At 46.4% G+C, this 17257-nt stretch overlaps 1 protein-coding gene across 5 annotated transcripts in view; it reads left to right on the top strand.

The window, feature by feature from the left end:
- LOC144177774 (ranBP-type and C3HC4-type zinc finger-containing protein 1-like) overlaps nt 1–16952 on the top strand; it is a 52856-nt gene extending 35904 nt beyond the window's left edge. For 4 of the 5 annotated variants that reach the window (XM_077705368.1, XM_077705354.1, XM_077705347.1 and 1 more), the window contains 2 exons: nt 195–303; nt 12386–16952. In XM_077705368.1, the coding sequence (XP_077561494.1) occupies nt 195–303; nt 12386–12628 (352 nt within the window). In that variant the 3' untranslated portion in view covers nt 12629–16952. The remainder of the gene's footprint in view (nt 1–194; nt 304–12385) is intronic. The other variant, XR_013323857.1, reaches the window with a different exon arrangement.
- Nucleotides 16953–17257: the final 305 nt, after the last annotated feature.

The raw sequence follows: 17257 nt of genomic DNA, 5'->3' as shown, positions 1-17257 counted from the left end.
TGCCCAAGTGGGAAGCTGAAACCTTTTCTCAGAATTTTTTACTATTCCGTCACCACAGCTCATGAGTGGCTGCGTGTTGGTAGACTGCACAATTTACAACGTGTCGTTTTCCGGGGAGTCCAAAGAGTGTTTTTATTTTGAGCGTGCTCCTCAAAGCCATGGGAAATGTCAGCGTTGGTGCTGTGCCTGTGCAGGACAGCAGGTGTGGAGCCAAGCCAGGAGCCGAGTCCTCCCCTCCGTTGGTGCAGGGACAACTGGGCTGCAGCTCAAAATGCAATGGTTTCAGATGGAGAGCGAGCACAGGTAAGCATCAACTCTCCTTCTCTCGTCAGCCAGGAATGCTGAGCTATCAACTGAGGGCTAAAGGGAGGGAGCTTTCTTTGGAAGTCCATCCAGTTTTTAAGCCTTTATTTATTTGCGTAGTTAGAGCTTAGAGTTTGAAGCTGTTAACATGCAAGAGCACGGGATACCTTTTGTGGCTGCTTCCTGGTACTAAGCTGCTGTGATGACCTCACATTGGTATGGGGTCTAGTTTGATGGTACTATCTCGAATTTTAATACTTCAGTGTCTGTCTACCTTATGGTTAGTCCACGCATCCCCCCCCCCCCCCCCCCCCCCCACACACACACGCACACAGTGGCCTTCAAAGATTTTAATTTTTTTCCCTTGCATCACCACCACACTCTTAAAATTGCTTCCACAAGTCGTCGGCCTGTGCTGTCTGGAGATAATGATAACTCCACTTGGTCCGTGACCGAAAAAATGACTGCCGTATCCCACTCCATCTTTCCCCATTGCCGGTTATTGTGACCTCCGCTTAAATGGGTGGCTCTTTGCACTCTGGTGGCGCTGGTATTCTCCACATTGTTATTTTCCCCGCCTCCTCCTCTTGAGGTGCCCGCAGCCGCACAGGTTCCCCATGAAACTGTGGCCGTCCTCTGCTGCCCAAGTATCCGGTCTCGCGCGTGAGCTGGGGCCCATATCCCACTTTGATCTCCATGCGTCCCCACTGTCGGCAGTTGAAGCAGTGCACAATGACGCACCTGCACGCCTTTTAAAATGTTTGATTTCTCAGTGAATAAAGCATAATTTGCTGCCGGACAAGCGCTGAGGGCACTACAAAACACTAGATCTTTGGAATAAAACAAATTTGTATTTCGTCGGCATGGCCCCTTGAAGTAAAAAAAAAAAAAAACAGCTGTTATAACATGTTTGCCTTCATTCCTTCTTTCTTTTGTTGGAGAATGGAGGCATTCCTGAAGAGAAAGACAATATTCCTCCGCCACGAATGGCTGTCTCTTCGCCGCGGGATTACTCGCGGCTGGTAGAGCTCAAAGAGCAAGATGTAGTTCCAAGCATGGAGGCATTCAAGTGTTCCATTTGCTTTTTAGATGTGGAGCCTGGCAAAGGGGTGCTGCTGAGAGACTGCTGGCACATGTTCTGCAGGTAATAGCCTGCTTCACTGCTAAGCTAATAGTAGTCACCTGCAGACCAGAAGAACAAAAGAAGGCAAATACCCAAAAAGTGCTCGGTTAGATCAGGAAAAGTGGAGTGAAATCATTTATTTAGAGGGAATATAAACTGTTCTCAATGTTTCTCAAATAGTAATCCTATAAATGGATTCATTATGAGCATGGTATTGTGCACAATGCCCTGGCTTCTTGGTTACTACATTGCATTGTTAAAGGGGCGCCGTTCAGCACTTGCCACCAAATATATTTGGAATGCATTTTGAAGTAACATCTATTGTCCCAGCAATCTCTTCCCGCAAGAAATATAAAAATCCGTTCACTATCACTGAAGCTACACGAGATGAAAAATCGTGCATAATTGTTCCCTCTGAACTGGACTGCGGACCATGCGACGAAAGCTACGCGCTCTCTCCCAGAGAGACGGGTGGTGATCATGGCGTTCTCTGTGGCAGCCTTTGATATATCACATTCCGGGGAGTTTTCTCTTTTTCTCCGCAATGTGTAGGGGTCTATTTCTGATGTAGCGCAACAAAAAGCAGGCATTGTTGCCTGCTCGCAAACGCGCGCTGAGGCTAGTAAGGTGTTTATGAAGCATAAACATTTGTTGTCAAGTGGTCTGGATGAAAGGAAAGTATTGCGTTTGTCACTCAAACTCCGTGTGCACTCAAAACGCAGTAGAAACGCCAAACTGCTTGCACAGGTTCAGGCAAGAAAGAGGTTGGTGCACAGCGCTGATGACAGCGGTTCGTCAGAGGAAATGCGAGAAATAAACCGGGAAGCTGACCAGCTACAGCCAACAGGATAGCCGCTGCTATGAGGACGTAATTACAGTGGGGCATAATAAGGAGAATCGAAGAGAGCGCAGTTGGTTTTTCCATGTCTTTCACAGCAATTTGCGAGCTTACTGCTTCATTTGCACCTGTAATATTTGGCTCAGGTATTCCTGGCAGTGTAATGTAAACGTCGTGTAGGTTTTCAGGGGGTAGCATTGAACTGTAAAATCAAGCTGGCCTTCATCAGTGAATTGCAGTGTTAACAATACATTTATGCTCAAAAAGTCCCAGAAATTCTAAAAGCAGAAAAAATAGGTATGTATAGCCACCCCTACATTTTTGCAGCCCTGCGACTTGCAGTGCCTAAAATCATAAAATGTGAAAGACACGATTAGCAGACCGCGCTTAAACATTTTTCTGAGAACATAAGCACCACAAATGCAAGATAAATTTGCAGCTTTTATTCATCACATCTTTCATAAAAGACACCGACTGCAGTTTGTAGACATTACCAAGCAGCCTGCCTCGCTTAACTCTTTCGGGACCGCTCCTATAGGCCATCGGTCACATATGATCGATGGTTTCGCGAGCGTGCAGAATAAAAATTTTCGCTCGATGGAACACCTAACGACATCTAGGAGATAGTTTGAAAACTAGAGTTTTCTCTTTTGTGAAGTTTCTTTTTTTATCGCCAGGCGGCAACGCATCAGATATTTTATTCTGACGGGCGGTGGTTCGCAATGTAAACATACTCACGCGCGAGCGCGATAAGAGATCCGCGTCGTCTCGTCTCGCATATCTTCGCCTTCTACTATGGATTTTTACGATGAGAGTGGCAGTGAAGAGTCGAAATGCGACTTTAGAGATCGCATTTCAGCTCAAGTGAGGATTCGGGTGTCGATCAGCCTGGAACATGAATCGCGCTCAAAGGTGGGTGTTGGTTTCGGTTTCAATTGGCTCTGGAATAGGTATGTGCGCTCGAAATATGTTCTGGCTAGTTTATATCTGTTCGCTAGGGTGTTAACTACCTATTGTGGTGATCTCCTGCCACCAGCGCAGAAACGGATCAAGTTTTCGCCGAGCCGAGAGCCCGGCGTGTACCTGGGCGACGACGTAGCCATGGCCCTAGTGCCAAAGAAATCACTCACAAAACAAAAAACCAGTTACACCTAGCCGCATCAAACTTTCGTGATGAATAAACAAAGCATTGTATTAGATTTTGTATATCCTGAAATAATTTTATTCTTTTTAATTATTCTTAGATTTACGCTTTTTTCTATCTTTTTCAGTAGTTTTTTTGCGAAGTTCTTACTTTCTGATTTTTTCATGGTGCTATCGTCAGTGTTGAAGTAAAACACGGTATTGTATGTCAAAGAACATATAATTAGCTGCATTTTGGTATATGCTAAAGCAGGATGGTATCTTTGCTTCATGTAATAAAAAATTTTCACCGAGACCTCCCTTTTTCATCACTTTTTCCGGCGGTCCCGAAAGAGTTAAGGGGGCACACGGGTCTTGGGGACCGAAAAAGTGCCAAAAAATGCACTTTTCATAAGCATCATTTTTGAAATGTACAGGTCTTTTTTTCCCAGTTTGCTAAGTTTTTCCTCCGAAAAGTCGGTACTTGAGCAGTAACAGCTACTTATAAAAGCCCTGCAAGGCTGTTTCTTCGAGATTCCGACGCCAAAATAACTTTTTCTACAATTCCTCACTGCTGCGCAACGGGTGGTATCGCAGCGATCTCGGTCTCGTTTGAAAGAGCGAACTTCGGTCTTCCATTTCCTGCCACTGCGGTTCCTGCCTGCTCAGTCGTAGAGTGGGAAACACGGGCAAAAAAAAGCGAAAATGCGCGTTCCTATTCGCCGGCGAGCGCACGTGACTAGACAGCGCGATGCGATTGGCCGAAGGCGGCGTCTGTCGTCTGCTCCATGCCGTTGTCGGCGCAGTCAGGCGCCATTTTGCTCGGGCTCTGACTATACGACGTTTACAATGTGGAAGGCCGGAAGAAAATCCCGCACGAAGAACCAGTACGGCAAAAATAGACAGAAATCCAACCTCGAGAATCTCAGAGGCCGTTCCGCACCAGCGAGGACCGATGAAGGAGATAACGACCGACCTTCCGTGGCTGGCGACGACGCGCTTGACAACGTAGGCCTAGCGCCTCCGCCGACCGCTCATGATAACGCTTCCGGCAGCGGCCGCATCCGACAGCAGCCGCACTGTCTCGATACAGCAATGCTGCACCCGTTACAAGTGGCAGAGGTGCGTCGAAATGCGGAAAACAAGCTGCACGAGCTTTCTTCAACTGGAGCTACACAACGGAAGTGCAGCCTGTTGGACGACCCTGACAACGCCGCAGCCACGCCGCTGGACGAAACAAGGTTCGTGATCGTCAGTTTGACCCAGCTGAACGAACTGATCTGCACAGTGAAATGCAAGTTGTGCTCCGGTGATGTGGAAATCGGCAAGGAGGACAGGGAGTACGGCCTTGCCGTAAAGCTAGTGCTCAAGTGTGCGAACTGCGGTGGCATGTCGACGGCGTGGAGCTCGCCGCACGTTGACGGCGAGAGGAAGGCAAAGCCGTTTGTCATCAATGTTTTGGGCGCGCGCGCTATGCAGTCGACTGGAAAGCAGCAAACGGCATTCAACGACATGTTTTCGTCGATGAACATTTCTTCGCGCGGCCTGCACAACAAAACGTGGCAGAGCTACGTGAAGACTAAACTGACGCTCGCAGCTGTTCGCGCATCGCAGAAGGTGACTGCAGATTGCGCACGATCAGTTCGGCAACTGTACGCTGAGCTCGACCTTGCGAACCCGGGCAACATCGCCGTGTCGTACGACGGCTCCTGGATGACGAGGGGACACTCGTCACAAATCGGAGTCGGCACAGTGATCTAGTTATTCGCGGGGCTCGTGCTCGATTGTCGTGCCCTCCAATTCTTGCGCCGGCTGCGAGCAAGCGCCCAAAGAGAGTGACCCTGCCTACGAAGAGTGGAAGGCGAAGCACCTCTGCCAGAGAAACACCACCAAAAAAAGCTGGGGAAATGGAAGTGGAGGCTGCCCTCATTCTCTTCAGAGGTCGTGGGAGCTTCATAAGCTCAGGTACACCACAGTGGTTTTGGATGGTGACTGCCGCACCTACCTTGCTTTGAGGGATGCAGATGTTTATGGCTCCTCCAAGAGGACTGTGTCAACCACGTGCAAAAGAGAATGGGCACTCAACTGCGCAACCTCCCAAAGCAGAGGCCAGCTGGCTCAGAGAGCCTCAGTGGTAGGGGGCGGCTGACTGGCAACCTGATCAACAAACTGACCAACTGACCTCCTACTATGGCTGGGCTATCAAGTCCCACAAAGGGGACGTGCCAGCCATGCACAAGGCTGTGATGGCCACGTACTATTACGTGACATCCAATGATGCCGTGTCAAACCACGGCCTCTGCCCCACTGGTCCTGACTCGTGGTGCCGCCAGAACGCTGCCAAGGCCAAGGGGGAGCCAGCCCCCAAGCAACGCTACAACCTGCCCCCCCATGTCTGTGAGGCCTTGCTTCCTGTGTATGAATGGCTGGCGGACCACAAGCTGCTTGAGCGGTGCCAGTGCGGCAAGACGCAGAACAGCAACGAGAGTCTTCACTCAGTGATATGGTCGCTGGCTCCCAAGGTGCGCCACGCATCGCTTCACAGTGTGGAAGCTGCGGTTGCGGAGGCTGTGATGCGGTTCAATGCCTGAAGCCAGTTGGCATCATCAAAGATCCTACAGGAGCTCAACATGACCATTGGCGCACTGAGCAGCACACGCATGGCCGAAAAGGACCGCCGGGCGAACCAACGACTCTTCCCACAGGCGGACATCCGCAGAAAATGTGCAGCGGACCCTCAGAAGAGGCACCTGGGTGGTGCCAGCAGTCAAGATGACTATGCTGCGGGAGCCTACTAGTTGTTTCATGCAAGAAAAGTACTCCACCTTTTACTGTTTGCATTAAGCATAGCACTGCTACGTTTTTTGCCATTTTCTCAAAATGCATATTTTTGACGTATAGGAACTTCTCGAGAGGCATGCCTCAGCCCGGAGTGCAGCTAGAATGATAATTTTTCTTTCAGCAGGAAGCTGAACGTTTAAACCATGCGATATGGGAAGCAGACTTTGCATTTTGTGTTTCAGTAATTGTTTAAGTGGTGTTATTTTTAATTGGTTAGCAGCAGTACTTCGAACCTAAAAGTAAGAATTGATGGAAACTTGTATGTGATTATAAAACAAAAAAACTGCTTCTCATATTATCTTCTACACCAGTGGTTCTCAAATGGGGGTCCGCGGACCCCAGGACGTCCGCAAGAGCATTTCGGGGGTCCGCAAGGCCTCCCTCAAAATCTTTTTCCCCCACCCTTCTTTTCTCGATTTTTCCAGCACTTGCTTGCACTGCAAAAGGTGGCTTCGCCACATCACATGTACATTTAGCTTCTCCACGTAGCACATATTTTAACATCTGCTTTTTTCACGTCACGCCAGCTCTGAGAAGGAAAAAAACAGGGAACATATAGGTGCGTGGAAGACTTTTGAATTCAAGAGCAAATTGTTTAACATTATGACGTGCGTCTTCATTAACGTCAAACAGAAAAGCCGGGCATTGGATAAGTGTGTGGGTGACGTAAGCTGCAAGTGCAAATTGTTTGTCATCATGGACACCGATTAGCATATGCTCTATCGTGGGGTCCCCCATCGCTTTTGCAAGCCCAAAAGGGATCCCCGGGGCAGTCATGGCTGAGAACCACTGTTCTACACAACTTCTAGTATCTATTCATGCCTTGCTTGTAATTTTTTATTGATTAGTTTTTTTTTTTCATTGTTCTCAAGAACAATCAAGAAAGATTTCTAATTATATCGAAAACTAAATGTGTTACATCAAAACTATTCGGATATTTGAAATCAGCTAAAAAAGCTAAACAATCCCATAAAGTTGTTGGCAAGAAAAAAAAAAAGTTTCAAAGACCAGTGTGCCCCCTTAACACAACCAGCAGTCTGCATTGCTTTCCATTTTGATGTGGTTATGCTTTTTGCCCTGCCATCTCTTGTTCCTGCCAGAAATATTTTGGACGCCCAGTGGCAACAGCATGAGATTATCAGTGGAAACAACCAGGCAATTAAGCTGGTCATTGCCTTTACTGTCGACCATACTAATTAATTACGTTGTTACACTAAATAATTGCTCAAAAAAAGGTGGGACACAGACCACGTGAGGACTGATGCATACAGCGCAACTCGTCACACACAAAAGAAAAATGGAAGGAAGATGGGAGAGATAAATGCCAGCCTGGATTCTGTATTTATAAACAAAGAAAGCATTATTTCTAGGTGTGTGAATATTCGAAACCTTCAAACATGCAAATAAATAGCATGATATTAGATTCAAGTTTGAATCAAATAGCACTGTGTGAAACTTGAATATTTTCTAAGTATTTTGAAGTTTGAAAATGCAGTGAACTGAGATGCATGAAGTCACCCGCCGCGGTGGCTCAGTGGCTAAGGTGTTGCGGATGTGGATGCAGATGCCCAAAGATGCGGATTCAATTCCTGGTCACGGCAGCCGCTTTTTTGATGGAGGCGAAAAGCGAAAACGCATGTGTGTTTGAGATTTCGGCGCACGTTAAAGATCCCCAGGCGGTCAAAATTAATACAGAGCCCTCCACTACAGCGCGCCTCATCACCTGTGTAGCGTAGGTGCGTCAAACCCCCGATATCATTCCAGATGCCTGAAGTTATGCCTTGTCGAAAATGACAAATGCCCAGCTAAACATGTAAAGAATGCAATCTTAACAACAAGTTTGAGATAGTTGGGCACCGTACGTATTTCAGTTTTTTGTGCATCTGCGATCAATTGCCACAAACTTGCGCCGGCTTCCTTTGCTAGCAATAACAGGTTGGAGGAGGATGGCTGTCTCTTTGCAACAGCATGCAGTGATGAACCTTTGTTGTCCCTGGTGGTTGTCTTCTTTGTTGCACGTCGAGGCTTGTGACATCAGTAGGGGCCAAAACTGTCTCAAAGTCAGCTTATCTGACTGGTTATTGGAATAGCGTTATTCACTGGTTATAATGGAATAGCATTATTAACTGACTGGAATGGCGTTATTGACAACAAGACATCCATAAAGACCATAAAAGGCACATGGCGAAAATGCCATATGACCCAACTTGCACTGTATAAAGGTGCTCATTGCTGCACTCAGCTGTAGACGTTGAAATTAAATATTATAATCTGAAAACGGTAGGGGAACATAATGCTGTTTCCTTTTAAACTACATTAAGCTTCCATCTAGCATCTTCTTTTGCTAGATTGAAAGTGCTGTTACCTTAGGTGTCATATTTGAGAATTAATGGATTTAAGGGGACATGCTCCTCGAAACAACTTTTTTTTTTATTAATGAAGTTAGGAGGCTAAAATTTTCGCAGCTTGTAAAGATTGAGCTCCTCTTGTAATATATGCAATCAGATTTCAAATATCTGCTCCGGCTGAAATTTTACGCAGCATGACGTCCAGAAAAATGGCTTTTTTTCTGCACACTATTTTCTGTAGTAAAAATTTTTACTGAAAGTTTTAAAGTAGCCTAGGTGGTTCCTTATGAGCTGCAGAGTGCCGAAATCTCGAAATCTACCTGAAAAAGCCGTATATTTATTTTCCTCACCACGAAAAAAAGATGACTGGTAGCGTGCCTTTTCTTGTTCTGCATATTTTTGTTTTATGACTGTCAGAAATATCGAAGGAGACAAATAGCATAATTAACAAGATTTCGGCACTCTACGAGTTATAATGAACATATGTGCAAAATTTCATCGTGATACGACAACTTTAAGTGAGAAAATAAGTGTGCACAAACTCAGGAACCGGACAAAAACAACAGAGAAAAACGCAATTGAAAGTTTAATTCTTTGGCATATTCAGAAATTCTTGCTCAAACAACATGAAACTTGGTGGAGATATAGTCTGAAATGCCCACATTGAGGTACTAAAACTAGAACGCTCCTCCTGCATAAGTTGCACCCTCACGGTTCTTGCAGCTGTAGTCCTCGGTACGGGACCGTTTCACCAGGCTGCAGCGATGGGACCTAGGCTCAGCAGTGAGCTTGGCAGACATCTGCCTGATCCTCCGCTGGTCACTTGCACTGCTTATTCTGACCAGTTCTTCTGAAGGAAAGATTCCCAGTTCTTGGTGAACTTGCTCAAAGCTAGTGTGGCCCTTGTTGAACCACAACACTGCGAGAGCGGTGGCCGTTCCACTACAGTGAACTGCAGGTTGTACGATACCGTCCTGTGCCAGATGCACAGTGCTGCTTCCGTTTCCATGGCATGGGATGAGCAGTCGACATTTTTTTCACACACAGGGGCATGAAAGGCTTGCCACACTTCCTCCTCTTGCTCATCAAGCTTTTGGTGGTGGCTACAAGTACAACTGGTAGTTTGACAGCACCTCAAAATCTAGGCAAAGACCAGTGTCTAGAGAAATGGCAGTACCAACACTGTTGTGGCTCTTGTGTCTTTGCTTCTGCCAAGTATCATCAAACATCACACTGACATCAGTCTGACCAGTTTGCAACGCAGTTACTTGCCTTGCTTCAGCAAGGTTGTCAGAGACGACTTTTGTGGCCGCAACATGAACTTTCTTGGCAATGTTGTGGAACGTCTTTTGGTGCAGTGGTTTCGGTAGACCAAGAATGGCACAAAACCTGGACAGACGATCGTGTCCGATGCGAACCGCGCGTGCAGCGAGTACCGCTTTCACAATGAAGGCGAAACTATCACGGGGACTTTTAGTGCAGAGTTGAAGATTGCGGCCTCCGCGGCCGATGGCGGCAGTGCGATGCGACAAGTAGACAGAATAAACCAGTGGCCACTCCTGCGGGGCACTCCACGTTTTTGCAATTGAGTTCCAGTACCGATGCGAGGCCCTTCCGCTTGTTCGCGACCTCAACTACGACGAGTTCGCACTTCCCGCACATCGTGCACATGGCGCCGCTCACAAGGTCACTCAGACTGCCAACTTCGCAGATAACTGCGCTTGAACCGCTCCCATTACCGGCTGTCTCCCCTCCTTGGAAGGCTGCAACTTCTCCGATGTGCGTACAGAGCTGATAGCGCCGTACCATGTGGTACGGTTTATTGAAATTAGTTCCCTTTTTACTCCATGACTCTGAAAATTCCCGTCAAGATTCCCTTTTTTCCTTTTGGCGAAAATTACAGCCGGAAATTCTCCAAAAATGGGAAAATTCCCCACACAGAACGTCACTGCCGTCAGGAGGGACCCCATCACATTCCAGGCATATTTATGCTTCTTCTAGCCAGCCTGATTGTATTCCATGCCATATCAGAGTGCATGGGTATAGATTGGAAACCCTTCATTGGCCTCTGCACTGTGGCGTACTTTGTGGGCACTCGCTGCTGCAACTACCAGATGAAAATGATACGTGCACTTCATACTGTTGATGTTTGCCTGGTTCAGCGGCTGAACCAACAAGGTGCAGTTTGGTGGAAAAAATTCGTCGCTCGATGTTTGTCAGCTCCACGTTGCCGTGGTGGATGCCGAAATCGCCACTTTGTGTTTGAGTGAAAGGGCCTTTCACCCAAGGCCACTCATGGTATATCCAGCACGGTGGAAGGAAGGGCAGTCCTGGGAGCAAGTGGGAGAGTAAACACGCTGCTAGGGACAGCTCGAAGTGGCGCAACAGGCAGCGCCCGCACTGTGGCTCAGCTTCGAGCGATCGCTTAATGCCTGTGCTACACGTCCAGTTCAAAGGCCTTCTGAAGTCCTTTGAACCAGTTGTCTGTCTAGTTCTCCATTGTAAATACATAGGGCGAACTTGTAAGTGGGCGTTCCACTGTCAGTCGAAAGTTGCCGTGCTGTTGCTGTGCAACAAAGGAGCAGTGCTGTGTGTATTCTTTAGTCACCTGCTGGCTCTCAAATCTTTCAAACGTGCATTTCTCATGCCAATGCCGAATCATTTTAAGGTGACAGCCACTGCTTAACAAAATTCGACCTCACCAAAGAAGCAGTGGCTGCGGAAGCGGCGGCCGGCAAGTTGCGAAAACGGGCTGGCAGGGACTGGTTTATGCCACAGAAAGTGGGCAAGGTGGAAAGAATGCACACGGTAATGCCCTCTTGCAATAATGCTGCAGCAGAGAATGAAAAAAAAAGTGGGAAGCCCCTGCTGCTCCCTCCTGCCTGTGGAGAAGCAAATGCTGCCTGACCCAGGAGGCCTGTCTGCACGGGTAACCAAGGCACTTGCGCTGAAAACTTTTTCCCTTCAGCTGTAATTATCGCTATCATTTTCCTTATGGGTTGACTTTTGTAAAGTCCAGACTTTGTTGTAATAAAATGACATCAACACTTACTTAATTATACTGAGGTAAAATATACATAGTTTTCAGTGGCCATAAGGTTACTTATACCGTGTTACTTCATGACATTGAGGATTTTATTATATATTGAAGTTTGTTGTATCAAGGTTTTACTGTATATACACAGGATGTAAGGAAGGGCGATCTATGACGTCTGGCCACATAAATATTTTAATTGTACCCAGAACATGGCACAATATTTGATTAAAATTAAAACCGAAGCAAACAAAAGCTCCCGCCTGTCATTGTGAGGCTGCCAGTTTTATGATAGTACGTTTTCGATTGCTGAAGTCTGCGTCTTTTGAAAGACATGGTTTGCAAAAGTCGCCAGATGCATTTTTATTTCAGTCCCTAATTTGCTGTAGGGCTTGCTGATGGGACAGTTGGTGCATGTTACTCGAGGTGATAAAAGCAGTGCTAAAATGGGATGAAAAGAGGGCAAGCCACACAACACAAGTGTTGCTTTTCTGTTTATGTGTATTGTTTTTTCTGCAGAAAAATGCTCAGACTAGCTTTTTCCAATCTCATTTCATCATTCAGAGTTAATGTAGCGATAATGTGACAAAGTCATAGTGGGACAAACAATGGTGCCATAAAGTCTGTGGGGCTGTGGTACTACCAGTGGTGGTGCATTTCATGTTTCTGCACTGAACTGAACAACTGCTGCTGTATCTGCCGATGCAGGCCGTGCTTTGCCCTTTGAGACGTGTCACCCTAGGGCAGCCCTTGTGCCACCTACGTGCTGTGTGCAGCTGGTGAGCGCGCAGGTGTACGAGCACCACCTGTTGCAGAGCGTCAAGACGGCCGAGAGCCAGGCACTGAACAGTTTCCACTGCCAGACGGCCGACTGCCCAGGCTGGTGCATGCTGGAGGACAATGTGAACGTGTTCCTGTGCCCCGTGTGTGACCACGCCACCTGCCTTCAGAGGACGAGCGGCACTTCAACGCCCCCGACGGACACGAGGCCCGCCAGACCAAGGAGCACCTCGACATGAGTGCTCTCCCAGGGGTCCTCTCTCTTTCTTGGGAATTGCATTGGAAGTACAACTAAAGGTGAACACAGTAATGAAGGCCTGCAAGTTTTCATATTGATCCCAATGGTAGAGGGATTATTAGAAGCGTCGCAATATTCAATACTTCGAAAACACTTTCGCAGCGCCATTTTACTGTTCAAAGGATTCGGAGTTTTCGAGCATTTGAAATTTATAAATAGGGCAAATAAAGTTGGCTCTGCTGCACGACATGTGATCTTTAGAGCTTCACCACACGGCATGCACCTTGTGGTTGGCTTTTTCACACAACATGTAGCTGTGCAAATAAGCCTAACTAACATGTGGAAGCTTTACACGAAACGTATATGTTAGCTGAAGTGGAATGATATTTTAAATGCAGAGCATTTCTTAGCCTCGCCTCTTCCTGCGTCGGACGGCGTCCACAGCTCCGCGTCCGCAGCAGGTGCGCCTCTCCTCCTTCCCTCCTCTCTCCCAACAGCAGCTGGCGCGCGCATGCGTCGTAGTCAGCCCGTTCGCTCCGTCGCGGTCTGGGCGTAACAGGTGCGGGACAGCAGCGCGGTGGGGCGTGGAAGGGCGCGCGCTGCTTGCGCATGCGCGCTCTCCCCCCCGGACTGCTCTCCCTCTACTGCGTGCGCTGCAGATATAAAGCGGCTAGCGGTTGCTCGAGCTTCAGTCACTGCGTTGCTCCTTCTTTCCTTGGTTGACGCTCGCTCCACCCTAACGCGACTTTGCTCTCCTCTCTCTACCCCAAACCAACACCAACGCAACTACGACCCAACTACCCACCCTAACGCGACTTTACACGACGTTAACGACCCCCAATGCTCTGCATTTACTCGTGCTCCCCTCGCGGGAAGGCGCGGGAATGTTTTTTTTTTTTTAATTTACAAGCCGAGAAGAAGTTTCCTGAAAGCATAGTGGTATGAGTGAGTAGTCAAGGGTTATTACTTGTTAGCAATGCCTGCAGTTGCATACTGGTCATACCAGTCAATGGCATGCCTAATTAAGGCCAATGACTGGAAAGACCAGTCAATTATACTACTTCCTGTATTCACAGCACATTCCGGAACCTGCATTTCTTCAAGTTTTGTCCTGCTGCTGTTCCATCCTAGCTTAATTTTATTTTTGATGTTTTGTACCATTTTCTTATCAAGCACTAGTTCAGAAACACTCATCTGTGTCGAGTCCTGACAGCCTGATTTGTCTTTAAATTCTAAGATGTTCCATCAAATTAACGGCAACTCTTTGCTATATGTTCATATTTGATTATCAGCATGGTTCTGCTGGCCTGTCGTGGGTCTTTAAATAATCACTGCTTTGCTTGCTGGAAGCAGATTATAATTGGCCTGTTCTGCCATGCCCGGCCGCCTTGGGAGGGTTGTTGGCAGAGCCTGAGAAAGGGCCAATGGTGAGTGGTCCTGTGGTTGCAATGCCGCCCCCCTGGCAGTGTAATACAAACGTCGTTAAGATAGGAGGGGCAGCAGGAAATGGAAAGAGAGACAGCCGGGGGTTCAGTAAATTGGAACATCCTGCTTCTTGGGATGGAACCTTGCCCTGAGAAAGATTTATTCCTGAGGCTGTGAAATTTTGAATGTGGCAAGTCTAAATGGCAGCCTTGGCAACATTGCATTCTGGTGGGCTATATTTTCGGATTCACTTCTTCTCACCTTATGATTGCATTTTCGGGTGTCCCATAATTTTTCCTCCTCAATGTTTGCGGAAGGTCAAACATTGCAGGCAGTAGGCTTGTTAGCTGGCTACAGAACTGTGCAGACCTTTGTTGACTGATGTGGTGTAATGAAGTGCTATAAGGATAAAAATGTTCGGGTTTGTGAAGGTGGCTGTTGTATACGTGGCCATAATTCCACTAACTTGGCTTGAATCCCGTAGCTGCAAAGTGGAGTAGTATCCTGCTCACATGCATGCCTCTGCTCTGATTTCAGAACATAGTGAAAGAGGGCCAAGCCATGCACTGCCCACAGTGCCGGGTCGTTGTAATGAAGAAATGGGGCTGCAACTGGCTGAAGTGCTCAGTCTGCCAAACAGAAATCTGTTGGTTCACCAAGGGTCGTAGGTGGGGGCCCCAGGTGAGGGCAGCACACATTCTTTTTTTGTACCTTTTTATCTTCATAGTCCTGACAATCAAAGTTTCAGACATTGCTTTAACTCTTTCGCTACCGCGCCTATTCAAAATCGTTCAAATTGATCGATACTTTGGGAGCGCCTTTTCATAACGTCCCAGGCATTCCTCGAACAAGTAAAAGCTGTTTGGAGTTAGATCAGAAAATGGCCTTTCAAAATCAGTTTTGTTTTCATTTTTGCAACGAAAACGTGATTTTTGACACGCGTTTGAATCACCTGGGTGTGGAAAAAGGGCGTGGTCATCGCGCGTCACTGCTACGAACGAAGACTGTGTGCCACTCGTAATTACTCTGCACCAGTGTTTGTTTTTTGCTATCAGGGTGTGAATGGTGAAACAGCAAACGATTTTCAATCGTCAGGTTCTCACTCTGACAGTAATAATCCCAGAAATCGCCTGAAAATGTCGAGCAGTGCCTGTTTGCAAAGCTACTTTATGATTTTAGGCAGTTGTATTGCCTTTGCGCACATTGTTTTACCCCAGGACCATTTCCGAACAGTTTACAACAGTTTTGGTTTCGTTTCTGCATTGCAAAATTCATATTTAGCGCTACTACACAGTTACCCAATTTCAAGGCTACCTGCCATGGCCATGCCTTGAGCGTCGGCGACTGATCCTCAAACAAAGCACGCCACTCCTGATTTCCCCCTACCCTAACCCGATTTCTGCGATAAGAACTTCAGATGCAAGTCAAAAGATCACACCCATTCGCCAGATATCTGTTCTGCCGAGTACAGCGTTTCAAACCAGCCTTATACTGCCAGCTGTTAGTCTTCCAGTTTCGTTTCTATATGAGGGTATCTCCGGGTGTCTAGTATTGCTGCTTAGTTGAATTGTCTATTCGGACAGAGTCTCCGATAAGTTTTTGTACTGTTTCATTTGAAAAATGTTAGGTGGCGCTGCAATGGAGGAGGCTCGTTGTGCTGATCTTTTTTATCGCGCAACTGCTACTCGGCCAAAGATCGCAGGGCACGATTCTAGCACATCGTACCTCCTTTTTGCAAGCAAGGCTACAATTGCAAGTAAGAAGATGATAATAAAGCTCAGCTTTATGTTTTGAGAGATAACTGACCGTGAACGTCAACAAGCATCAACCACGGCGTTCCGTTTTTAACGTCGTGCATGTTTTTTTCCGCATTGCGCGCTTGTCCCAAATATTGTGCTTGCTCTAAATGCAAAGTCAGTCATTGACAAGATGTTTTTACGTTATGTGGCGGCGAATTGGTGCCTCTGACAATGTCAAATCACCAAATTTATTCCAGGAAACCACCCGAAATTGCACATTTTGAATTGCAGGTTGGGCTTCACCGCATGACACGAGCACCGTGCGTGCTAACATTTTTTGTTTTATATCTGACAAACTGTTCCGCGCAAGTCGAAATTTTTTCTAAGGAGTGTTTTTGAAATGTTTTCCTACAAAATGTATATTCTAATTTTTTTTTGACTACCGGTGGTTTGATATACACAACTCTTTTTTTATCATTTTTTTCGACAACTTGACAAAACTTTTGATTTTGATATTGTTTTTCACAACTATGATATATAAAAACATTATAAAAACTGCTGTTATTGGAAAGGCCATTAAATAATCTGCATTTTGTGTTCCTGTAACTCAGTGGTTCTCAACCAGGACTGCCCCGGGGACCCCTTTTGGACTTGCAATAGTGATGGGGGACCCCACGATGGAGCGTATGTTGATCTGTGCCATAATGTCAAACAATTTGTACTTGAATCTGTAAGTCTTCTAGACACCTATATGCTGCCTCTTGTGGGTTTCTTTGTCTTTCATAGCTGGCATGTTGGACAAAATGCAGAGGTCAAAATATGTGCCACGCGGAGAAGCTAAATGTAGATTTAAGGGGGGACGTGGCTTTCAAAATCAACTTTTTTATTTCTTTGTGGATTTTGATGAAAATTGGCACAGCAACTGGAAATGCTTCTGTGATAACACCATAAAAATTTGAAGTTAATATTTTGATAACTTTTTTATGTATGAAATTTTCTTTCTGTTCCGCTTGTACCGAGCTTGAGCGGCTTATAAAACACGATAGAAAACTTGTTCGAAGTGCTTTGCATTCTCAAATGAATGGACGAGGTCGTGACAGTTTTAGAATTTTTTTTTACAACACAATGTTTTTTAGTTTTCATTTTTTTAGAGGTTAATGTGCAACAGGCATGTCAACTGTGAACGATTATTTGAATAAAAAAATCACAAAAAACAAATCTGGAAAACTAAAAGTGTCACGACCTGAACAGTTCATCAAGGAATGTAATGCAAGAAACGGAATCAAAATAGACCCAGCAGTCACGAAGAAATCCCTGGGACAAGCGACACAGGTGGCAAAAAAAACTGTTTTGAGAAAACGGCTTCCGAAGTTGCAACATAGGTTTCACATATCAAAAGTCGTCACGGTTGTAGCCTTTCATGTCCTTTTGAACATGGGGCTTCTGGAAGGCCTTGCCTTGAAATT

This window comes from Haemaphysalis longicornis, unplaced genomic scaffold (genome assembly GCF_048455015.1).
Source record: "Haemaphysalis longicornis isolate Haplotype H1 unplaced genomic scaffold, Haemaphysalis longicornis Haplotype H1 scaffold_1, whole genome shotgun sequence".
Lineage (NCBI taxonomy): Eukaryota > Metazoa > Arthropoda > Arachnida > Ixodida > Ixodidae > Haemaphysalis > Haemaphysalis longicornis.
The sequence above is the reverse complement of the archived record's forward strand: the minus strand, read 5'-3'. Positions and strand labels throughout refer to the sequence as shown.